General features: G+C 46.8%; 2 protein-coding genes and 1 long non-coding RNA gene across 3 annotated transcripts; 1 reads left to right on the top strand and 2 right to left on the bottom strand.

Annotated features, from left to right (window-relative positions):
• Nucleotides 1-615: 615 nt before the first annotated feature.
• LOC143480741 (uncharacterized) lies at nt 616-2,358 on the bottom strand. Its single transcript, XR_013121871.1, has 3 exons — nt 2,284-2,358; nt 1,067-1,170; nt 616-918 (listed from the first exon to the last, which is right to left on the bottom strand). It is a non-coding gene; the product is annotated as an uncharacterized LOC143480741 (long non-coding RNA).
• A 5,218-nt stretch (nt 2,359-7,576) lies between these two features.
• On the top strand, nt 7,577-9,336 carry id2a (inhibitor of DNA binding 2a). Its single transcript, XM_076978567.1, has 3 exons — nt 7,577-8,056; nt 8,317-8,377; nt 8,766-9,336. The coding sequence occupies exons 1-2, from the start codon at nt 7,706-7,708 to the stop codon at nt 8,371-8,373; spliced, it is 408 nt and encodes a 135-aa protein (XP_076834682.1). The 5' UTR covers nt 7,577-7,705; the 3' UTR covers nt 8,374-8,377; nt 8,766-9,336.
• A 2,347-nt stretch (nt 9,337-11,683) lies between these two features.
• LOC143480756 (kinase D-interacting substrate of 220 kDa-like) lies at nt 11,684-21,968 on the bottom strand. Its single transcript, XM_076978585.1, has 8 exons — nt 21,769-21,968; nt 20,893-21,110; nt 20,452-20,568; nt 19,697-19,753; nt 14,982-15,110; nt 14,332-14,430; nt 13,336-13,563; nt 11,684-12,299 (listed from the first exon to the last, which is right to left on the bottom strand). The coding sequence occupies exons 1-8, from the start codon at nt 21,821-21,823 to the stop codon at nt 11,826-11,828; spliced, it is 1,377 nt and encodes a 458-aa protein (XP_076834700.1). The 5' UTR covers nt 21,824-21,968; the 3' UTR covers nt 11,684-11,825.
• Nucleotides 21,969-25,153: the final 3,185 nt, after the last annotated feature.

Genomic DNA, 25,153 nt, shown 5'->3' with positions numbered 1-25,153 from the left:
CTACCAACAGAGTGTGTCTTGAGTCTCCTTTATTTACAAACACACAAGCACTCACATGTGTGCATGTACCTGCACACACACACACAGACACACACACACATACTCATAAATACACACACGAACACACGCATGGAGCCAGATGGGCTTCCATGCTAAGGTTTCATCTGATGATAAAGAACCTTCAATCTGGACAGATTTCTCTTTCGTGTTAAAAACCATCTGCAGGCTGCTGAGATTCCGCACCACCACCACCACCTTCTTTCCTTTAAAACGAGACAGCTGAGGCTGTCGGCCCTGACGCCCCGTCCTCTTCAGCCGGGCACCTCTGACCGTGCGTTAGCCTGCCGCATGGACCATCTGACCACAGGCTGCATCAGGCCTCCAGAGCTTCGGCCAGGGCGGATCTCATCGGATGGATCGGACCCACTGAAGATGGACCAGCTACCTGGCTAGAGTCAGGGCCACCTGGGAAACCTTCCTCTGTGTGTTTGGTCACCCTGTTGGGGAAGCAGCGGCGTGAGGCAGATTCCAGGAGCCGCAGCCCATTCACTATTCATTCCAGCACTCGGCGGCTCCATATGGACCCAGACCCACTGCTGGGCCCAGCCTATTTTCTCCTTCCTATTATACCCCCCCCCTCCCCTCCCGCCCATGCATTGCCGGGATTGACATGGTAATGATGTGGATGAGGACAGGAGCTGTTTGGAGTGTGTGCATGTGTGTGGGGTCTTTCTCTCACTGCCCAGGACCCAGCTCGTCAGCTCCCGGGTCAGGTGTCACAATGATCCTGGCCAGGCCCGGAATGACAACGAGTGGCATGGGTGTCCGTGTGAAGCTAATGAGGGGCCGTCGGGCTTGGTGCACTCCAGCGTAAGCCCTGTCCTCCTCTGATGGCCCCCTGGCCAGCGAGTCTCTGTCCTGCACCCAGGGAGCAGTTACAGGCATCCATCACTATCCCTTAAATACAGGTGTGGAAAACATGGTGATATGCTGCACTACAGGACAAATCATACATACTATTCCCATAATATTTCATTTTATATTTGGGTTAAAAATCTGCTTAAACCTTTTCTTGCCATTGCACATAAGTGCTGAGAATAAGGTGCTGCGCTCAGTTCAGGTGTCCCTCAGATACGCTGACATCAGTGCCGGGCCTGAAAGGGCGAGGTTCTGGGAAGGGTTTATGGAGACATTCGTCAGGCTTATCAGCTCTGAAACATACGAAGTATCAGTACTATGCTGTGAAAGTATATTTGTAGCTATTTGTAGCACAATCATTTTCAGCGACCAAAAATAATTTGTCTAATTTCACAAAATGTCAGTTGTGGCCCATTTATAAAATATAAGCCCAAATGTTTTCTAATTCTGTCATTAGGAGCATAATACTGAGAGGGGGGGCACAGTGTGGGTCTGTATTCCACTCCCTTTCTCACATCCCCTTTCCCCATCCCACACTAACCCTGGTGAAGGCAGGCACTGATAGGCGAGGCACCTTGCTTAGGTACTAGGCCTTCTGGGAAGGAAGCACTCCGGGGGGGGGGGGGGGCTAACACATGTGTAGGGACCCCACCCAGATCCCCTATGTCAGTCAACCTTTGTCTCTGAAACCGCAGCCCCCCAACCGTACATGATGCTGCATTGAACCACTATCAAAGAGGCCCTCGAAATTCCACAGAGCCTCATTACCATAGTTTGAATAATTCATGTGGCATTGAGCTGGGGGGTGGGGTGTGTGTGGGCAGCTTTGAACAAATAATGAGAAACACAACTTCCATCAGTATGTGCATTCCCTGTTCCCAAGGGTGCGCACCTCAGCGAGGAACACCATGCAGGAATCAATACAGCATGACATTAGCTTTTACGATACGCTCCGGATTCCACATGCTGTTAGGGACAGCGCTGTCGCAGGGCAGAACAATTTCAGATGCCCTCTCTAGAGACACTCAGGAGTTAAGGTGAATCCAGCGATATGTAAATAAAAGCCCTCCCCTAATTAGGCATACCCAAATTAGGGTGCATGTCATTAGGGGGAAGACCACTTCAGACCACCACGTTCTCAGTCTGATAACCAAGCCGAATTGCTGTAGTTCCACAGTCATAGTGTAACATGCTCTGCCCAACGCCAAAATGCAGTCCACGCAGGCAATGACATTTAGCTTCATTTCTTAACGCTGCCACGAACGCACCCTGATTAAAACGAACAAACTGTTGACTCTAGCAAGGGGGGGGGGACGTTGCTTTAATTGCATTTGCAGGGCTGGAACACTTGGATAAATAGATTACCTGCTGAATGTGATCCCCCAGCTCTTGTGAAACGCTGGCACTGTGCCAGCCGATCCTTCCCCTGCTCAACTAAATGATACATGAAAACCCAGATGAGTGTTCAGCTGCACGTCATCACCTCGACAACCTCCCTAGAATTCACAACCACAGCAAATGAGTCTAACAGGGTTTATAGCGGCACCCCCATTTGATAGTATTGGTTAGACAGGCACAGCAAACAGGTAACACGGTTGGCTGTTTTAAAGGGGCGTGATCATTTCTTTCACAGTGCATGTTCAGTAATCCATATTATAGCAACCCAAAAACACCCAGAAGAGACCGTGATATCTTTAAGATCAATAATCTACCTTAAAGACCTGACAACTCTGTCACGATAATGCAATATATTGTAACATTCTATCAGAATCTCATTCGGTTAAAGCATAATTTATTCAGAGTGCGTCTCTTTAATTCCAGCCTTGGCATAGGGACATGAAACCCAGTACTTTAACTCCATTAGCTTGTTACTCCTATCAGTCACAATGATCTACAGGTCTAATATACTGTCGATCCACACACACACGGTTCTTAGCCACTGGTGTACTGCAGGTTACTTTCAATATTAGCTGTCAGGTGGGGAATTACGTGTGGGGAGATTTCTAAAAGAGTTGCTACTGAACCTTGTTTGATGGATATCAACAAAGCATATTCCTCAAATTATGCCTTCCGAATAAAACCAGATCTTTAAAGTGAGTCGTTTTTCGTATCTGTGTAAGCCATTTCATTCTTGACAACATGCGTCCAGTGTGTATAACAGGATGTGTGCTAGCTATATGTTCTGATAAAGCCATCACATTCAGGAGTCAGTTTTGTTCAGGTGATGACAAAGATCTAGATCTAGTTAAGCAGTCTTGGCAAGAAGGACAAATCAGTATATGCAAGCTATACCTGCCTGTGATTAGGCCTACAGTGTTACAGTGTGAGTGGCACATTAGGACAATTCAGTTGTGTTTATCAGATGATCTGGAGGTTGCATGCTCGATATATATATATATATATATATATATATATATATATATACACACTAGTAAACGTGTTTTACTAAATTTGGTGACAACAAAAAATTTCAAACAATGAAAAATCTTGGGCACATGCATGTCGGTGGGTCAGGTAGGGTGAGTTTTGACTTCTCACTTAACTTGCAGTTTCCAGTTCTGTTTCGACTCAAACAGAGTGACCCACGCCGGCCCACTCTTCCCACTGCGCTATATAAAGAGACGGGGATTGAGTAAGAGCTCGGGGAGAACTAAACCCAGTGAGGAAGTGGCGCCCGAGAAACCTGCTGTTTCCCACAGACAGAGCCGGGCCAGGCTGCACTAGCCGGCGGACCTCGAGAACAAAGCCAGGGAAGTCAGAGTGGCAAAAGCTACCACAAAAACCAACCAGTTGCAGGCCTATAGCGGATCAGATAGTGTCAGGAGGTTTCAGATCTCCTACAAAACTCTCGATTCCTGTGTCACACTTAAGACTGTGGTGCTCAGGCCATGAAAGGAGCCTTTCAGGATTCAACTTCCCTAATGAGTGTGTCTCTTCTGTGCTTGCTCTGCAGCCTTCGAGGCCTTCAGAAAGCAGTCACGCGTTTCTTTAACTGCAGGCACTGTGCTGATCATACACCAGGTAAATTATATCAAGTAATAAAAAAGTGCTTTTAGCATCCTGTCTGTGAAAACTCGAGTTTTTTTCACATTTAAAATAGATGTGTATAATTTACTGTAAATAACTGCTGTAAATTTACTCACATTGCTCCAAATGTAATATAACATAAATTTCTAATTTCCCACACCAAAGGTTGCCTTGAAGCCACCTATTTTTTTTTTTTTTTGCATCTTTGTTTATCATAGTGTTATTTATTTTTATTACCTAAAGTCACATAAATAATACCTCATGATGTTTCTGAACTTATCCAAGTTTCATAAAGGAACATGACACTGTGTATCTCTGACTTACCCTATATGGATAACGTCTTTGCTTTCAACAAACAGATGTTAAGTATTAACACAAATTCAAAAGGTTAAACAGGGCGGTGATATAGACCTCTTGATGCAACGTTTAATATTTAACACTACCAGCGATTAAACAATGAAACATGGAAGCGCTGAAAGCACGTGGATCTTTGAGACAAGGTGCCGTCCAATAAGTACCCTACATTTTAGTAATTTGATTTATGTTGTCCATATAAAACATACCACAACCTATCGACAGCCTGATGAATGGCAAGCTGTTTCAAACGTCTAACGATGTCTCACCGACCAGCCGTTTCGTCTCTAAACGATAACACTTGGCAACCCCATTTTTGGGTCTCAAACAATAGCCACGAGCAGCGTCGCCACGCCCATGGGGTCCGCTGCTACAAGAGTCGCGCGCCACGTTTTTACTTGTGTACTGCTGCACGCGACGAGCGCGTGGGAACGTTCTACGGCTGCAGCGGAGCGCTTCATACGGAGACGCAGAAGTCGGGAGCACAGAAGCCAGCTCTTTGCCACAAACTGATGAATTGTGGATTGGATGCCAACGAGGAGAGAAAATCTGTTCAAATTTAATGTTCCGATGTTGCCTTTTAATTATAGACGAGCGTGTTGTGGCGATTCGGACTAGGTGGGATTGCGTAAACAAATCGACGAAGTTTTGTGCGATTTAGACTGTTGTACGTAATGAGCCCCGTCAGACTTGGAAAAAATGTTACAGGACGATTCGTTTAATTTGTACAAGGAAATCCCAAATCACAAAACAGGACTAAAATTTAAACGCGTATTGAATAAACATAGCACTAGTTTTTTTTTTGTCGCTATAGACAAAACAATAAAATCTATGGGGTTTATATGATTAGAGGGCATGCAAATGGTAACATTCAAAATGAGCGTCTCCTTGGGAAAACTAAGTGTAGCTAGTTTTCAGGGATTTCCCATTCTCGTCGGTTTTGCTGAAGTGGGAAAGTGAAGGAGTTGTGTGCAGCTGCAGCGAGCTGGAACAACAGCGTGGTGGGCGGTACAGACATCCTGACGCCGGCCCCTGGAGAACTCTTCAGCCTCCTGGCAACTTCATACTGTTTTTTTTTTTGCTTTTTCCTACGCAAAAGAAGCGTGTACGACAGGGAAAATGTAATTTCCAATACAGATATCTTTAATTATTTCAAGTTGGGACCACTGGAATCTGTGGCACCGTGGTAGCAACATATGGTCAAAGAACAACATCTATGAAGCGCATCTTGGGTTTAAGTTGTCGTGATCCACTTCACTACAATGTTTTTTTTTCATGCGTAATTACGCAAACCAGCACTGTCTGAAAGTGTCGTTGCCATGTAGGCTGGCCATATGTAGGATAGTGTGACATAAGGTAACTTAAGGCTAACCGTGTTATATCACCTGGCTTCTTCTAAATGTGGCCATTGTTGTCTCTTCTTGCACAACTCTGAAAGGATGACAAGTTTTCTAAGTTAAATGTAACCTAAGAAATGCAAATCGATGCAGGTGTGCGGGCCCCGGGGCACAGGAGGGCTGAGGTGACGAACTGAACTCCGATCCCTCTCACCACTTAGGCCCATTGATCAGCTGAGAACCAGCGCTAACTGACGGCCCCCGTCGCCATAGCAGCCGCCTGAGCGGCGCCGCGAGGACCGGCTCGAGGGCTGCTGTCAATGGGTGACGTCACGAGCCTGGCGCCAGAGAGTCTGCGAGAGCGCGGGCTCGCGGCGCTGCTGCCTGCTCGGTGCCAATTCATCACCTGTCAGGGATCAGTCAGGACGTTATGCGAAATGTACACAGCTGTGAGAACAAAAAGAAAGGGAGAGAAAATCGAAAAAAGCCAATTGCGCCAGATGTGGACAAGATTTAAGGAATCCCAGATCATATTAGACATGCACAAGGGTCGTCTGGGAGTGTATCGCCCCCTTCGGAGTGCTATTTTCCATCTTGAAGCGGGCTTTATAGTAGATTAGATAGCAAATGCATATATTCACACATTAGTGAAAGCTGAGATTTTAAAGAACTTATTTTAGAAAAAGGCGAGTGCGCAATTAAAGTGTAGTCACAGATGATAACAACTGTAGCGATGGGTTAGCTCGTAATGTGCTGAGGACCTGCTAATGAGTTTGCAGCGAAACAATGGCGTTCCAACACTACACAGCATTCCAACACATTTCAGCAAGCATCTCCATGGTCAGATGTAGCTCAGACGTTGGCCGGAAAGCTTATTTGTCTCCCACTTAACTCCCTAATTACTATCGTCACAGGTTGTATTTGAGTTCTGTGTTATTATTGTCGACTTATTTTCGCACAGGCCAGTATAAAATGCGATATACACTCGAAACCTTTAGGGAAATAAAATGTTTTACTTACACAAATATCTTTATATTCTGATAAATAAACGAGGTCTCTGAAGCACATCCCTGCATCATAGTCGATAATTAGTCTAGTGTCACAGATTATTGAAAAATATGTTGATGCGTTTTCCCAGGAATACATTTAATTTCTTCATTTACAATCAACGTTCACTAAAATTCCAGTGCAAGTCGCATTCCTTAAATTCTGTTAACCAGTCCCTCCGGAATATGTAGACTAGTCCCGTTAACAGTCCGGCTGTCAACACTCACGTCTAGATTGACCTTATTAACGTTGCCCTTTTTGACAATTTCACTCGCCTAATTATATAAACAAAAAAATAACGTGTAAAGTAGCACAATTCACGTAAACGAAGATGAGTATAAATTCATTTTTATAATTTTGCCAGTTTTTAAACGCATAACCTATAAGCTACAAACATTAAGGTACCTCCAACCTTAAATTAGTATATAACTCCAACCGTGGCATGAGTGTGAAACTACCGATATGTCAACTGATATGCTTAAGAATAAATTTTATGGTTTATAATCTACAATCACTGATTTGATTAAACTGAACAAAACGTTTAAGTGAGTGATGACCAATTTCAGTCTGCGCATATTTTGCCAGTTGTTATTAAATAAAGTGAGACATTGGAATAAAACAAGTATTTTCTTGCAAAAGACCAATTCTCTTGATCAGAAACAGGTATACTGAATTGTGGAACAATCCATGAAAGCTGAAAGTAGTCAGCGCCACCTTACTCGTGCGCGTTCACTGGTTAAAAATGCGGAAGAGCTGGGCGGGACTTGCGCGCTCAGCTCATCGGCCTATGCCGCGGCGCGAAAGGAGTGATTGACGCAGCCCATCACACCAATCAGCGCGACCTAAACCGCTGCGTACAAACCCACCCAGCTGGGTATATATTCGGCGATGACAGCTTGTTAATCCAGTGCGTTTGCTTCAACACCGCCGCGAGTAGAGGCAGAACAAACAAACAACAACAAAAAAACCCAAATCGTCTTTTCGAAAACGTCGAGTGTTTTTTTTTGGGGCGAAGTGTCAGTATGAAAGCAATAAGTCCCGTCAGGTCTTTCCGGAAAAACAGCGCGAGCATGACGGAGCACGGTCTCGGGATCTCTCGGAGCAAGACCCCCGTGGACGACCCGCTCAGCCTGCTGTACAACATGAACGACTGCTACTCCAAACTGAAGGAGCTGGTGCCGAGCATTCCGCAGAACAAAAACGTGAGCAAAATGGAGATCTTGCAACATGTCATCGACTACATTCTGGACCTGCAGATCGCACTTGACTCCAATTCGGCGATGAGCGGTCTCCATCACCCGCGGCCGGGCCAGGGCTCGTCCAGAACCCCCCTGACCACGCTGAACACGGACATCAGTGTCCTGTCCCTACAGGTAAAGGAGCCCCACTACTGGACACGTCTATTTGTAGGCACAACCGTAGGCTGCGCTCCATAAATGACCGCATGAGAGGAAAAACCTAAATGCCGTTTTTCACTTTATACGCCTAACTGGTTTGATGTAGTTCTATATAAATGTAAGAAATGGCTTTAATAAAAATGGTCTGTTTATGTTGGTGTACTTGGGATAATTCTGTGGCTTTACCCACTTACGTCCGAACCTAAAAAATGACCGTCTGTCGTATTTATCTGTAGACACCGGAGTTTCAGTCAGACTTGATCACGGAGGACAACAGGACACTTTACCGTTAATCAGGTAAAATCATCCTTTATCCTAAATTCTGCATGTTGATGGTAGTACCAAAATGGGACTTGATCAAACGCTACTATTGCAAATAGATGTGATTATCGGCGCGCATTGCGCTCGGACAGGGCGATGCAGTGACTTTAAAAATAAGGAAATAATTTAAATGTACGTTAGGCTCTCGAAGATGTCCGTTAAAAGCGAGACCGTAATGTGCGTCTTCTCGTTCCTGGAGGCGCTCAACTTCTCCTGCGCTCCTACATCTGGAGCCCAGTGTTGGCTCAGTCTTTGAGTGTTTGGTTAAATGTTAGATGTGCGGCTTCCCCCTCCGGCGCCAGGCTGTCCGGATCTCTGCCCTGTTTGCATTTTCTAAATGCGCCTCTTTCTCAATCTTTTGCAGGTGTTTGGTTAAGACACGAACACACAGGACCTGGAAACTGACTTTCTCCTCAAATTCTGTTCTCGGTCTGGATTTTTTTCCCCTTCAACTAAATCGAGACGTTGCTTCTAAAGGACAATCTATGTGATGTGTTATCAGTTCGGACATTGATTATTTATCTAAAGACTTTAGTCTTTTCTTCAAGAGGAAGAAGCACTATATTCCCGAAAATGGGAGGAAAAACGAATGAAAGACGAAAGCGTCACGAGAGACCCTTCTCTTCAGGGAGAAGTCTTGGCTTTTTCGTGAAGATGCAGTGTGAATAGGAGACGACGTGGTTAGTTACTGTAAAGTTTAGTGTTTTTGTCAAGACGCGTCACTCTTTTGGCACATGAAGGACTGGACGTTGAATATGACATAAGCGCGTGAAACCTTGTGAACTCTTCCAGAGTTGTATCTTGTATAGTTGCAGAAATTGGGACTACCATGCTGCAAAGTGTTATGCTGTACTTAATTATGCTGAAACTTTTTATAAAAGTAATTGTAAATCGTACCTTTTTATATAAAAAATAAATCAAATGCTTTATTTGAACAGATCTGTCTATTTGTTATCTATAGTTGTAGGCCTACATCATAGTTGCGCTGTATTAACGGGGGCCAATCTGTCCTTACTGTACATTTAAGCTACCCATACTGTACAGATGCCCCGGGGCCTGGTGTAGGCTACCGGTCTGACTTCTGGATGGGATAAGATCAGATGGAAACAATTGTCTGTCATGTCAGCAGGCCACTATCTTCTTAAACGTGTATCCATGTCACGGTGGTAAAACCAGGCTGTAAACGCGGGCAGTGTAATAGCAAAATCTCGAGTGAAGGGGAGACTGAACTTTATACTTACCTTCTGCTAATGATCTCCTGTTGACTCGTGTGTTGTCGTATGTTTGGTAAATGCATTTGGGGCGTAGACTAGGACGTCTTTGGGTTCAGAGATAACCCGTTTTGGCCTAACCCAAAGACATGTTCAGAGAGCTAGTACTTTGATCAGCAGTGATTGGCTAGGACTGTAAACTGGTTAATGTATACTGGGTTTGATGGACCACCGTAATGTTTCAAGACCTCGAATGACCAATGTTATCAATATTGAAATGTTATGGGATATAGTTCAGCAGACCTATGCTCATCGAACAGGAGGCAAATGAGTCGAAGTAGTAATCCTAAGTAATTCAACCATATAATCGACTCGATCATTTGGGCACAATTGAAAATATTAACTCATAACTGAATTCCCAGTTGCCAATCCCTGAAACTGTAGGCCATCATTCAACCATCTCACTCGTTCTCCCTCTTTTAAGCGTCATTTCTCAGTCAAACGTACAGCTGACCGCGACCCCTGCACCTTTGATCTAAAGTAGACCAAAGTATGAAGAGTGTGCCACCTACCGGCAGATCTACAATATACAGCTTTTAATAGTTCACCAATTTTTAATGGTAACCTTTTCTATATTACATACGACTTCCCAAGTCGCACAGAAACCACTACAGCGTTACTTTGAGTCGCATGCATTTATGGAATGTATGATCGTCTGCATGTTGGTATTCTGCAACATCACCTGTGCTTATAGGCAGTACCACTTCATTTGAATAGCACGACAGAGGAGGAGAGAACTGTTCGAAATGTAGAATGTTTATTACTTCCTTAAACATGGTCATGCATTTTGAGGAAATGTCATTTGCTCTTCACACAGCATATACAAGACTCTTACAGAAACGCCTTTTTCTTAAACGAACCGAACACTGATCTCTACAAATAGTTTCACAATCCATTAATAAATAGTAAACTGCAAAGACCTCACGTTCAGTGCACAGAAGAGTAAGTCACAGCGGGGAGGTCACCATACACAGAGCAACACAACACCAAACAAATGTATTTATTCTACGTGATAATAGCCTACTAATTATCCACCACTACAGATTTAGTGTTGCTAGCCCGTCGTAAATAACCACAATAATTCCACAACACAACCTACCACGACTTCAGATGAACGACATAGCCTATCCCTAAATTCTTTCAATCACCTACCTATTATTCTTTTGCTTTTCGGTAATGTCTATGAGATTGTCTAATTAAAATGGTTAATATGAGTTATGACAGAGCAATTCATTATTGTGACCCATTCTCAGCGAGCCCACCGACCACATGACGCAGTTCTCTCCTTAGCCATGTTTTTGTCTACAGATCTCACAGCCACACTCCATAATGGCTAGCCCCAGTCTAAGATTCACCTGCCGCTACGTAACATTAAAATCCACAGCCATCTTTCCCCTCCTGTTAGTACCAGATAGTGGTTTTAGCTTTAAACGAAACTAAACTCAATAGCTAAATTTAAGTATTTTAACACTTCTACCACGAACCATTGCTTTTTATACACTTGACTCTGAGCATGACGTATCCTGAAGCCAGTGTGTACCGATTCTCACCCCCCTGAAGAGCATGTTGTGTGGAGAGAAGCAGCTATTCACAGCACACTCTCCCTCTCCTCGTCCCGGTCGCCCTCACCCCTAGCTGACGTGCGCGTCTTCTCGTGGAGCGCGGGAAGGTTGTGGTTGGCCACGTCGGTGCCGGAGCCCGGGCCGATAATGAGCGGCGTGCTGTCGGGCGGGACGACCTCGTCGCCGTTGTTGTTGTCGGCGGCGAGGGCCGCGTTGCCGGCCGCGCGGTTCAGGTTGGTGACGGCCGAGGTGGGCCAGTTCTCCTCAGGGCTGCTCCCTTCGGACGGAGCATCCGAGCAGATGGACATGCGGGCGGCGGTCGCGTCGTCCTGCAGGCCTTCGATCAGGCCCAGTGGCTGCGGGCGCTTTCGCGTCGGGCTCTCCGGGACCAGCTCGATGAGGTGCGCCTCCTCCGCCTCCTCCTGGGCCCACTCGCTCTCCTCGTCCTGCAGGGAGGGGTCGGATGAGCTGCCGCTGGACCGCATGCCCGAGTCCGACGACTCCTTCTTGTCCAGCTCCATGGCCAGAGCGACGCTCTTCACCGTTGCCGCCGTGGGGATGAACCGCTGCCCGGCCGCTGCCCGCGCTTCCTTACGCTGCTCCTCCCCCCACAGGAGCGGGGGTGGCGTCCGTGTCCTCGGGCCCGGAATCGTCCTCCTCGCTGAGCACGCCGTGGTACTGCGACGCTGCTCTCCTGCCCTGGCTGGGAGAGGCCCGGTCGGACTTCTCGTCCTCCTCGGTGATGGGATGGAGCATGCTGGCGTCCAGGCCGGTCCCGTGCTCCGCCATGCCGTCGCTGGGTTTGGAGCTTCTCTTGGTCTTGCGACCTTCCTGTTCACCCTCCTTGGCCCGGTCGTCAGAGCGGGCCGGAATGGGGTAGCCTGGCAGGGGCTGGGCCGGTCTCTCGGCTCTGGGGCCCGGCACCTCCAGCTGGGCCACGTGGGAGATGTAGTCCTGGTAGGCGCTGCGGTACTCTGCTTGCTGCCTGTCTGTCAGTTTGCTGATGTCGTTGGAGGACTCCTGAGAGTTCAGACTGGACATGCTGGAAGTCCTGTGGCTCGCGGCCTGGAGGCACAAGGTCAAGTGTGAACACAAATGTGTGTACACACAAACACAAAAACAGACACGTCCCATCACCCATGGCGTTAACCCAAAGTACTTTATATTCTTCGCAACACGTGTGCTTGATGAATGTGGTAAACGAATGATCGTTTTTTGACTGTGAGCAGAGCAAGTCCAGAAATAGCCATCACTATGTGACAAAGTGCAACACATACAGAGAGAGAGAGAGAGAGAGAGAGAGAGAGACATACAGAGAGAGACAGACAGAGAGAGACAGACAGAGAGAGCGCAGATCTCGACTTCCTCTGTTCGTCCAGGTCAAAGAATTCTCAGTTTGACACCCAGTAAACCACAGGCTATTTTACCTCTGATAACGCACTGCTGAAATGCGGAAGCTAAGCTCCGTTTCTGTGTTCAACAAGCTGATGTGGAACAAAAACGGTGGCAGATTGTGTCCTTACAATTATAGGACAGCATGTGTAGTGAACACCTGATCTATAAATTACTTCTGACTGTGTGTGTTTATTATAACCAGACATGTTTTTGCTCAGCTACTAAATGCCTATCCATACTTATGAAAATGATGCTGTGTTTATACTGTGTTTTTTTTGTAGGTATACTCGTTTGATAGGTAGATCTAGCTAGATTCCAATGTCTAACAAATGGGAGTTTTTGCTTACTATCCAGCCCTAACCCAACTGCTCAAAAGTCATGGGACAAACTGTACAGAAAATTTGTATTTTGTGTAATTCAGCCTATACTGGCCTCTTTACTGGACTAACCAGTTCATGATGGACCAGGTGCTGAATGTTTTTTACCCACACTTAAATCCTATTTATAAACACACTTTATGCAAACATTCACAAATATAGCAGGTACTTCGTTAGGCCAAACCCCCTTTGGCTTGTTTAGTCAACGACAACCCCGCTACTGTTTTCTAAGTGTGCAGGCTGTGCTTGAGGGCCGTGTACCATACCAGTGGGCCAGAGGAGACCAGGACCATTTACATGATGGGTTAGAGCATGAAGGCTCCACCCACCTGCCAGTGGTTGCTGTGCTGCTTGCTGGGCTCCTCCAGAGTGGCTGCGCTGAGCTCCTCGAAGCTGAGGTTCAGGCTGTAGTGCAGGGTGCTGTCGGAGGGGGGTGCGGCCAGCCGGGAGGCGGGGCGAGAGGCGGGTCGGGAGGCGGGCCGGGGGTCACCCTGCTCCTCCCCTCGTCTGTACTCCTCCTGCAGGGCCTGGCTCTCCGCCTGCCTCTGCTCCTGCACCTGGGATAGAGCGGCACAGAGCACACGACGCCCAGTCACCGAGCCCCGGCACAGAGGGAGGGAACCTGACTATTCACTACTAGTGTTCTTGGGTTAGCTGCACTGGGAGGTTGCAAAAAGCCCCTGTACTTGTAGCTTGTACAAGACACTAACACCAGGATGAAAAGCACATTATACAGTTTAGGAACGCTGCACCTTTTATTAAAACACTTATGGTTAGCATCCATGCTGAAATAAATGTATGTAATGTATTTAATTGACTAAGCAGTGAATAGTATAGTTTGGAGGAAAATGCTGGACTGCACGAAAATGTAAGGGCCTCACAGCCTGTGTGGCCTTCTTATTGCTCATGAGCATGTTTTGTGCTTAAAGAATGCTACTTTCTCGTAAAAGTCAAGCTATTCAGATCTTTGAGTGGATACTGAGCTCCCACTGACAATAACCTTCCTTCATCGGGAGAGCCGCCATCTTGGACCAGATGGCTGCGTGCTTGCTGGCAACACAACATTCGTTTGTGGAAGCACAAATGGAAATCTGATCAACACAAGCTACATGTGTTCCTGATTTCAGCTCCGCGCCGGCCGCCTTCTCCAAAGAGGGATTGTGCAAATAGCCTCCCATCGGGGGGCGGGGCAGTGATGCTGTGATGCATAAAACCCCCTCAACTTTACAAATTGAAGAAAGATATATAAGGAGCTGTACTGAAAATTGGTTGAGGGAGAAGTGCGTTTAGAAGAGGCACGTTAACAAAAGGCGGCGTGCTCTTACCATCGCTTTGAAGAGGTGCCAGTCTCCGAAGTTCATGCCCATCTCCGTCCTGAGCTCCTCCAGATTGCACTGACACAGGACCCGGCCGTTGACGTTCGCCTGCAGTTTGCAGACAGTCACAAGATGACCTCGGTCTGACGGCGGGAGCTACCGGCTCTTGTGCGGTTCGCCGGCAGCCCTGAAGCCCCTGTGGTTTTATTTCTTAGGGCCTACGAGGCCTTTGTGAAAACAAACGGCGTGCTTGTGCTTGGTGTACGCTGGCGCGGTGTGGGTGATGGAGAGCTCCCTCCTCCACTACAATGGAGATCTTTGAGTGTGGAGGTCATGGCTGTGTTGCCGCTAGGTTGGAAGACGGAGGTCTCTAGGCGTTTAGTCATGGCACCACCACCCCTCGGGTGGCGTTCAGTGGAAAACAAGCTCTTAAGGTCAAAGCGGCGTTCCCCACATGGAGATGATAAGGCCGGTCTTTACTAAATAAACAGATGGTATTACAAGAGCGGGAGAACGTGCGACGTCACACTTCCTGATGCCATTTCCACCCATTGGCTCACGTGTCACAGATATCAGTGCACATGTGGTGTGGTTCAAGGTGTCTCACAGGGGTCTGTCTATTGTCTACACACTAATCGTTTTGGAAAAGATGCGAGTACCTTCTTGATGGTGGTGGTGTACTTCTCCACCATGCTGACATCCAAGCCCTCGATCTGTTTGAGTCTCTCACACACACCGTCCGTACTGAGAGAGCTCAGGTTCCCAGAAGGCAATGTAGGACTGGAACCCTGCACGCACGTGTGAACAAACAAGACGCACACACAGAAAGAGACAGTTACCAATTCCTACTGTCCACATCCATCCATGCCTCCATACACTAGCATCGCAAAAACAACATGGAAGTCTGGAATGCTAAAGCAGGTGTGCGCCGGTGTCGGGTCCGCCTTCCTTTGGTGGACCGTGATAATGCCACGTCCAATCAGCAGGCCAGTGCGGCAAGCAAAGCTAGCTGAATGTGCACACACAGTGGTCTTCAGCGAAGAACACGTATTCTTGGCTATTTATGGCACTCAACTGGCTCCATCAAGAGGCACAGTGACTACAGGTATTCGTTCCAACTATGCACCACTCCACCTGATCTCGCTAATTAAGTTCCCTTCTTTGAGTGCTCATTAGTGGAATCAGGTGGCGGGGTGCAGTGTAGGAACTAATGCCAGCAGATATGGAGGCCCCCGAGGAGCGCCAGGGGTTTATGGCGTGGATCGAAGTCATCATAAATCAATTTAGTAGCCCAGATTTGAGCACATGCATGAGATAACATGCTGCATGGAAAACCCTCCCCGTGAACAAATGTGCAATCATAAGGCCATCATCTCTTCAAACATGCCCCTCGTCGCTGGGGAGCGGCAAGTCTTTCCAAAAGGTCACAGTGGCTACATTTATCTGCAGAGATTATCATTAATCCATGAATACTCTAAATGTAGCAATTCACTGAACAGACCTATGTCATGTACAATGGGTGAAAAAGGATCAAAACCTTTTGCACATGAGACAGGCTTCATTTAGTATTATAGTTCCTGTAACAACCAAACACTCCCATTAATCACATAATAATTAATCACATTTCTTAAGGCACAACTACCTTAGCCAAATGCTCCTTTACTGGACACAGAAGGCAAAAATGACTACTGCATACTGGTAATGGCATGTTGCTTCAAAACATTAGCTGAATTCCCTACAACCTTTCAACAATAAAATTAGTTTGCTTTTCTATTATAAAAGCAGTTCCCAGTCCAGATTTCCGGTTTTCATGGTTGTGTGATGCTTCACTTCTGCTGTTTATTTGTAAAGCAAATCTACCTGAACAAAAGGGAGAAAGCAAACTCATGGTGGACATGGTCAACATTCATCCTGTTAACTGATTGTTTTTAAAAGGACGCCATCGCTTTTAATTAGATTGAAAGCTATGAATCTGACTATTGAAGCCAGCTGATGTACAAAACCAGAGTTGTGAGGTAGAGCCCATGCACCAGTAGCTCAACACCAGGCCTCTGCTATGTGTCTGATCTTAACCTCTGAATTGGGCTCAGAACCATGGCTCTAGGTAAGGCAAGTCCATTACTAAAGTAATTCTCACACCCAGAGGCAAGTGTTTCATGTGGAACAATAAATAACAAGCTGAATATATCCACAGATCAATTCAGGAAGGTACTGGCAAAAATTACGTAGTTAAATAAAACTTGATTTAAATAGAAAGAATAATACAATTAAAGCCAATATGCTGAAATAGAACAGGTTTAAATGGAAAAAAGATGGAAGTTTACAGTTAGAGAAAGATCTAAAACCTTGAGAATTACTGCTGAAAAGTCCAGTCTATTCCAGATTTTGCCACCATAATAACTAATGACTTGCCTCTCTGTTTTGTTCAGCTCTAGGCACTACTAGCTGACTAGCTGATAGTGGTGAGAGGCCCACTGGGTTTTGTATTGGTTTTCTCTCAGCCTCCATACACAAGCCCGTGTAAGCAGCCACATTTAAGGAGAAAAGAACACCTTGTCCAAGACCTTTGTAAGACTAGTTGATTTGATCTCAAATTTGTGTGGTATCTGACCACAAGAGGACTTCACTATGACTGCCTGTAATGAGTCTGATCTGAGTCATCGTAAATGAAAAATAGAGTCAATTAGTGTGCAGCCAGAGTAAATCCCCAGCGCTGATGGTACCTTAGTCTTTCCTTTGAAGACTCGAGGAACATTTAAAAGATGATTGCAAGGCCCTCTTCCGAGACCCAAACCACATTACAGATCCATACAATGCTGACCGAATTGTAGATAATATGACGGCAGTTGGATTTCTGTTTCTGTTCCGTCCACTATGTCTACATCCTTCAGAAAGCCATTTGTACAACTGAATGCGGTGCCAGAATCATCAGATGGGTCACATCTGCTTAAATGCACTCGGTGTCTTGGGTAGCCAAAGAGATGAGAGATGCCCAGAGCATTCAATGGATTGTGGTATATATGCAAGACATTTGATGCATGGTGATTTACACAACAGCTGCTTTAAACATCACTCGTGTTCACCAGGAGAACCGTGCAGACTCCCTCTCTTTCATCCACATCAAGCATAAAGGAAGATAAACACAGGTTTGTGGTAAACTGGTCCTGACGGCATTTTTCCATTTTCCATAGCATTTTTTAAACTCAGAACACTGGACAACACGTTTGAACCATTTTATCGATATTCTTACATATTATATATAATATTACTGTATTATACATTACTTCGGTAAAAAGAGCTCTGACATGGTTGTGGATCGGTGTTCACAATGGCCAATCAAATGCATAATTTCTCATCTCCGTAGCAACCGAGTGTACACCGAGCCTGTCTGTTGAAAAAGCGCAGAGAAGCTTCAACTCGTTCAGTCCTGAAAATTGTGGCAGCTGGAAATCTGAGTCACAGAGCAGAAACAAGCCAAACTGCCCATGCACACTGAAAACAGTGAAAACGTGTCAGTGCGAAACCACTAGCATTGTTCTGGGAACAGATAACGAAAGCTGGTGGTCTGGGAAATCCCTTCCAATAACTAAAACTCCTGCTGGCAAGGCTGAATGAGGAATAAGATCCATGCTATAGGTCAATGGTGTGAGAACTGAAAGCAGCAGCCAGCAGTCACTATGAATTGTGGCCTATTTCTAGACAGTACATAAAGGCTCTATAGTAGAACTACCAGAAACTATGCATTCTCGTGTATTTAATAACTGTGCAATATTAGATATTTCTCATCTGATGATGATTACATTTTCAAGGCCGATATTGCGTGTCTAAATTTCAACACTGGTGTATGGCTGTGATCCTCTGTCCAAGGCCACAGAAGCACAGACACGAGTGATTCTGTGATTCTGATGATAGCACAACTGTTTCACCTCAACAGGAAACTGAGCAGCTCTTCCGGGCCTGTATCAGAGAAAGAACACACGCAGAGCCCGGCGTCCCAAAAGACCAGGACCGACAACCACTGCCACGATACCAGAAAACATTATGGACCCACAATCTCAGCAGCGAACAGCCTGCTGGGTCCTGTAAGCTGCACGCAAGAGACGGAGACAGTATGAGGAATCATGGAGACAAGTCAAAGGTTTAGAAAGCTGTACCTGCTTCACTCTCAGTGGGTGACCCTTGGTCTGTAATGGAGGAGGTGAGGAGGAGAGGTTGTTTGTTGTAGAGGAATAAAGGAGATCAGATGTACAAATTACAGTGATTAACATGCCTTTAAAAGTTATTAGATAAAGCTATTTGAAAATATCTTGTCAATCATATCTCGGCATTAATAAGAATTCTCACTTTTTACTGCATCTGGAACATACTATACATGTTATATATGCCATATAACATGAAAATCAAAGAATCTTCAAATACGCCTTTACACAGAAATACACCTTAAAAGAAAATGACATGTTTTAATAACTAAAGTCCATGACCCTCTACAACAGACTCGCCTTACAATGACTAAGCTCTTCTAGAAGAAATATCAGGGTAGTAGCTGCACATTAGACAGCAGTGCCATCCCTGAACTCGTATGCATACATCAACCCAATTATCCACCTCGGATGTACCGCGACACTCCACCTGCAACAGGGACTCTTCATAAGAATCCACATATATACGCACAGAGAGAGATGTTGCCTCCTCCCCACAGTGAGAAGCAGAAGATGCCCCACCCCAAGAGTAGGGTGTGAGGGGGGGGGGGGGGGGGGGGGGGGGGGGGTAAAGGGTGGAATTGCTGCTGGGCTGAGGCTGAGGAAGTGGGGCCTTTTTTCCTGGAGATAAGAGAGCTCTCATTGTGCACAGCAACTCGGGGCCGCTGATGCTAATCCCACGCAATGGATCAATCCACCCACCAAAAAAAAAATAAAAATGAGAGAGAGAGAGAGAAAGAAAGAGAAAACCAAGAAAGAAAGACTAAGGCAGAATAAAGGGGTGGCGTGAAGAGCTACTTGCACAATTGTGCGGTTCATTTCATCCACTCCCTCGACCGGATCACTCATCAGGTTCAAATGCTCACAAAGTCAAGATGCCACGCAGCAGTCATACTGTATTCCAGCAGAGTACGGTTAGTAAAATGTCAGAGTAACCAGGCGTACGCACAGGCAGGCAAGCCGGACAACACGGGAGAGGACGCGTGACATGTGGGTGGGTAGGACGGCCATTTGGATAGCCTCTCGGAAGTGTGTGCAACGTGCGTGCGAGTGTGAGCAGGCAGCAGTCATAAAGTGTGAACACATGAACCGCATTCTCTATCGCATGTAGTGAGAGGCACACAGAGGCTCATACACACACACACACACACGGAGAGTCACACTCTAAAGGGTACCGGGGAGGTGGAGGTGGGGGAGGGGAGGCCCTCCGAGACATCTTCTCTGATAACACCCTGACAAAGGGAAAGGATGAGGGTCAGAAATGTGAAGACAGCAGAGGGAAGAAACGGAGAGAGAACAGACTAGAAGAGACAGCATGTGAGCACAGAAGCACGTACAGATACACACACACACACACACACACACACACACACACACACACACACACACACACACACGGCTGTGAGGGAACTTGAAAAGCACCAGCAATTCTGCAGCCTGTAAACTTCAAGAGCTCTAAAAGGCTGTTTTCTACCTCCACAAAATCTGTCACAAAATAACTTAAGCAGAAGGTTTACACCATAATGGCGTAGGGAGAGAGTGAAGGGGGGGGGGGGGGGGGGGGGGTGCTCAGAATCTAAAGCTAAAAACAAAATATCCTAAAGCAACTACAAACAAACCAACAGAGAAAGGGGACACGTGTAGAAAGAGCTGAACACCGGGCTCTCTCCGTATCAGTACTCCGGGTGTTATGAGTCCTCCCTGATCCAATACAGCTGACACAGTACATGCAGATGACCCGGTGCTGAGTGTGGTGTGTCAGAGGTGGGAAACCACAAATGTGAATGACAATTCCAGGACTGGGATGAAGATCTCTCGATCTGCCCTAAAGTGCTTAGATGGCTCGGATGGGTCAAATTTATACAGATAGGCCGAGAGACTCCAGAATCACTAAGCACTCCTACAGTTCTGAGGTCAGTCATATACTTACTAGTCCAGAGCTGTGGTCCTTAGAGAAGGCCAATTTGGAAGGTGGGCGGGAAGGGGCATGAAGGGGGTGGCCAGGGTAATGTCGGGGTAGGTGGTAAACATGATGAGGAAAATAAGGCTATGGAGGTGGAGAGAGAAGGACAACATTCAGAGCATGAATGAATGAAGATGAAGATGAGGATGAGGATGGGTTCAACAAAAGACAATTACAGTAACTGAAAGAATGTCTAATGGTAATTCATAAGCTTTAAAAGCTCAGCTTAGCTGGGTTATCCACAGTGGAGCTCAATTTAAGAAAGGAAGATGAACTTTAGAGGAGCCAGAAATGACATTTAGTTTTTCAGTTTCCAAAAGCACACAGTCATGGTCTACTCTTGATGGAACGGGTTGTTGACCACACGCAACCGTTCTGCGTTGATGTGCACGTGTGTGTGTGTCTCACCCGGTTGTAGAAGGGGTGCTGTGGACCGGTTAGGCCGCTGAAGTAGCTGCTGGGAGGTTGGGGGGGGTACGCGCCCCCCGCGGGGAAGGAAGCAGCAGGCGAGCAGGCGGCGGGGGCGTGGCCAAACACGGGGGGCGGGCGCACCGGAGCCTCCTGCAGGGGCAGCGTGGGATAGCTCACTCCTCCAATGTGCATCTGCTCACGTGCATTGCGCACATCTGAGACAGAGAGAGAGAGCGAGAGAGAGAGAGAAACAGAGAGAGGGAGGAAGAGGAGGAGGAGGAGGAGAGGGAACGTCATCTCTGATACAAGATTATAATCTCACCCTGCACTTAGTACACATTCCTATCCACCCACTCCGTGTTAACTTTAGCCAAATGAAGCACAGCATTTTTAGTAAGTCCTATGTGAGAAAGACGAAAAGCCTCTGTGGGCTGGTTCTCAAAACAACAAACACTGATGACCAAACAGACGTCTCCCAAAAGATTCAGCAGATTACCCGTACCACATGCCAGAAAAGTCAGACGCCGTTCATTTTTCCGTGCGCGGTAATCATACGTTTCTGCTCAGGCGGAGTAATAAGGAGTCAATTCTGAACGATGCTTCACATCCTGAGGTGAGCACAATAGAGGGCCTTGTTTCTCGCCGTGGGCTGAAGGGTGGAATCGTTTACAGAGCTGGCGTGGGCTGTGAGCGCACCTCGGCGTGGAGATCAGTGCTCCGTAAACTCAACATGGACGCCCACTAAAAGGTTAACTGCGCTTCATCTCTCTCCGTTCTGGTCAGTTTAATGAAGCTCTTCAGACTTTAGTTGAGGATCATCAAAGGGTCACTATTTAAAGTGAGTCCGGCAGCTAGTGGTGTGCGTGTAGTTACCTGCAATGATCTCGCGAAGTTTGGGGTCCAGGTTGACGGTGCAGGGCAGGAACATCTCCACGTCTTGGGCGGTGAGCACAGGTGTTCGAGAGGACAGGAACACCTCAAAGCTACGGATGTCACCATCAATCTCAAGTAAAGGTTCCACATCTTTAGTGGTGGGGATGTTCTTCGAAATCCTGAAACAAGATGACCAAAAAGTATGACAAAAACAAGAAGTATGAAATATGAATAGCCAAAATATGAAATTATTTAACGACAAACGTTGAACATGTGCTTTTGGCCTTAATTCAGCAGCTTAGAGCCCGTCAGACCACAGTCTCAGAGTTTCAGATAAGCAGTTTCCCTCAGAAATCTATGTTCTTAGGCATGGGAGTTCATATCAGATACATCTCAAGAGCTGTTCCTGCTGAAGCACATTTTGGGTGCACAACACTTCTTCTATCTCTCCATCTCTCTCTCTGTCTTCTGCACTCGGAGCACTAGCTGTGCTGGTATTTCCCATCATATCAGCTGGTCAGAATGCACAGACCGTCCTGTTTTTCATCCCCCCCTGTAATGAGTGCAGATCGTACCACATAGTGGCTGAGCTTATAACTTGGTGTCCGCTCCATTTGGAAAGGGGAGTGACGGCGCAGGAGGAGAGCTGAGATAAACCAAGAGCCGAGACTCCACCAGGCCCGAGACCACCTGAGACATGGTGAGAGCGAATGGAGCAAAGCTCCTGTCCAGGTGCCTCTCACCTGCTGGGGCTTTACTGTAATATCACCAATGTTCACCCGGCTCACAATACATTTTACTGAGGTTTCCGCTCAGATCACGCAAAGTATGTGAATATAGTTTCTGATCTATTAAAATTACAACAGATTAATGGTCATCAAGGTCCTTCAACATGATGTAGATTTCAGAAGAACTCAGTCAGCGTAGCTGCAGTGGTCCAGGAGCTCTGCCCATCTCCGTTATGTATTTTCACACACACTACCGTGTTGAAGCAGTGACAGCCGCTCTCTTCTCTTTCTCCGTTGACCTCTGTGCCTCACGGCCATGTGAGGCGGCGAGCAGCCGGGGCAAACGTGCACTCCTGCACGGGGCAGGTGGCGTAGGTGGGCACGAGGGCGGGCACAAGGCAACGCCGGCAAAAGCAGATGTTGTGTACGCTGGACAAAGGCCCACATGGCTTCTGCCTCCAACCCTGCTGGGTCCTAAGGCCCCTCCTCCATGGCACGGGCATCACCTGACCTTCTGTGTGGCGGACACCAGGTTGGGGGGGGAGGCTCCGGCCCAGAGGTGGGGCAGAAGGACGGTGGCGGTGGCGGGACCCTTCAATTACAGGCCCGTCACAGACGGTGAAGAGGGGAGAGCTCAAGCTGAAGGGATGTGGTACCGATTAGGAAATGGAATTTGGTTAATTTCCCACGCACTGTATTAGGCAGAACTGGCCGGCTTGTGTCTCTTCCGAAGTCCAGCTGGGCTTGTTTATTTGCGTGACTGAGACCGAGTGTGTGTGTGTGTGTGTGTGTGCGCTCTCGGTCACAGACAAACAGGAGCCAGTGACAAGAGCCTCTCAAGAGACTTCCTCTGTCACAAGACTGCACCCTGCACCCCCCACCTCACCCCCACCCCAACACACATTACTCCATTCCACCAGTGACCAGTTTTAAGGAAGTTCTCTTATGGTTTATGGTTAAATGGGCTCAAAATATACACCAGAGCTGCCAGGAACAGCCTATATGTACATATGTTCCATATAAGGACAATGATTCATATATTATTCACAAATTTTGATTTTGTTCTCCTACTACATGTCCATGTCTTATATGTGCACATGTTCAGAAACAGCTAAACAACAACTCAAATATAACTTAAAAACATGTGAATTGTCTATGATTTAATAATATTGCTGCACCATCACTATTATACGTGAAAGCACAATTTTAAAGCTGGTTTTACTGGATCTGCTACCACAACTAATGTTGACGAGTTTAAATGCAACAGTGTGTGAATTCACTCCACCTCTGGATCATTAGCTAGGACAGTATGGTGAGCTCGTAATTAATGTCTTCCACAAGTAGTTTATTTACAGAGTACAAATGCAAAAAATGCTCATGGGATGCACAGACACAGCCAGACAGACAGACACACACACACACACACTATGCAGATTGTTGAACGGTCTGGGGCATGAGACAGCTCTGCAGAGGCGTTCTATTTAATCTGGCGTGGAGTGAAAAGGCAGCAAACACCCCACCACGGCCACGTCCAAGCACAACAGTCAGACCAAAACGGCCCAGGCGGCCATAAACACGGCGCCATGACGCGCTCATTCCAAAGGCCTAAACTGACAGCAGCCTCAGCAGTGTGTGTGTGTGTGTGTGTGTGTGTGTTAGTCTGTTGGTCAGCCACTGTGGACATATGGGTGCTTACTCATACCAAGCCATCGTCCACCTCGGCAGATCCATGTTGGTTCTCATTCCCTTCCTGCAAGCTTGTTTTCACAGGAGCAGATTAGGAGGGCTACATATAGCAGCAGTGCTCCCCACCGCCAACAGTCAAAGCACAAAGCTGCTAGCGTATTGTTTGGGATGAATGTCTCCGTGTTCTTTAACTCGAACGCGTGCCGAGTGCTATTTATATCAGCCCTCGCCATTGGGGGCTCATCCACTTCAAAAAGCTTTTTTTTTTTAAAATTCCATGTGGAAAGAAAAGTTGGCACAAACATCAATTTGTTTCCAAATTATTTTTGACATTCTTGTCTTTTTCGGGGTTTCTTTAGCTTTGGGAGAGCTATGCAAACGAACAAAGGCATTATTCGTCATCTTTAACGGGAGCGCTGGGATCGGGAGAAGTCAAGCTCAGCCGGTTTTCCTCAGATGAAAACATTGAGATTCAGTCCCCCTGCCTTTTTTATTAAAACAGAGACGGCGATAAAAGCACACCGGGACTCCTGCAGCCGCCCCACACAATAGCGCTATTGATCGGAGCCGTGTTGCAGCTCAGAAGCCAGCAGCAGAGACGCCTCAAACACAGAGAGCTCTGGAGGTTTCTGGCTCGCCATTCTCCAAATGCTAAAAATCGATCCCACTGCAGGCTTCTTTTCTTCTTCCTCATCCTCATGTTTATTTTTATATAAAAAAAACAAGAACCCCCCCCCCCCCCCCCCCCCCCACCCCCCCTCACATGCCCGCCCACCCGCCATGGCTGGCTAGTTGCTCTGCACGCCATTCACCGTGGATCCACCCACCCTTGAGTGGACAGTGCAAAGATGCTCACGGCGAGTCTCGGCCAGATTCCACAGGAGGCCCAGACGTGCACATTTTATTTTCTGAGCCCCAGGACGACAACTGACATCCCCAGCGTGAAAAGAGCAACAGTGGCCGGATGATGC

This window comes from Brachyhypopomus gauderio, chromosome 17 (genome assembly GCF_052324685.1).
Source record: "Brachyhypopomus gauderio isolate BG-103 chromosome 17, BGAUD_0.2, whole genome shotgun sequence".
Classification (NCBI taxonomy): Eukaryota; Metazoa; Chordata; class Actinopteri; order Gymnotiformes; family Hypopomidae; genus Brachyhypopomus; species Brachyhypopomus gauderio.
This window is presented reverse-complemented; position numbering and strand designations above follow the sequence as displayed.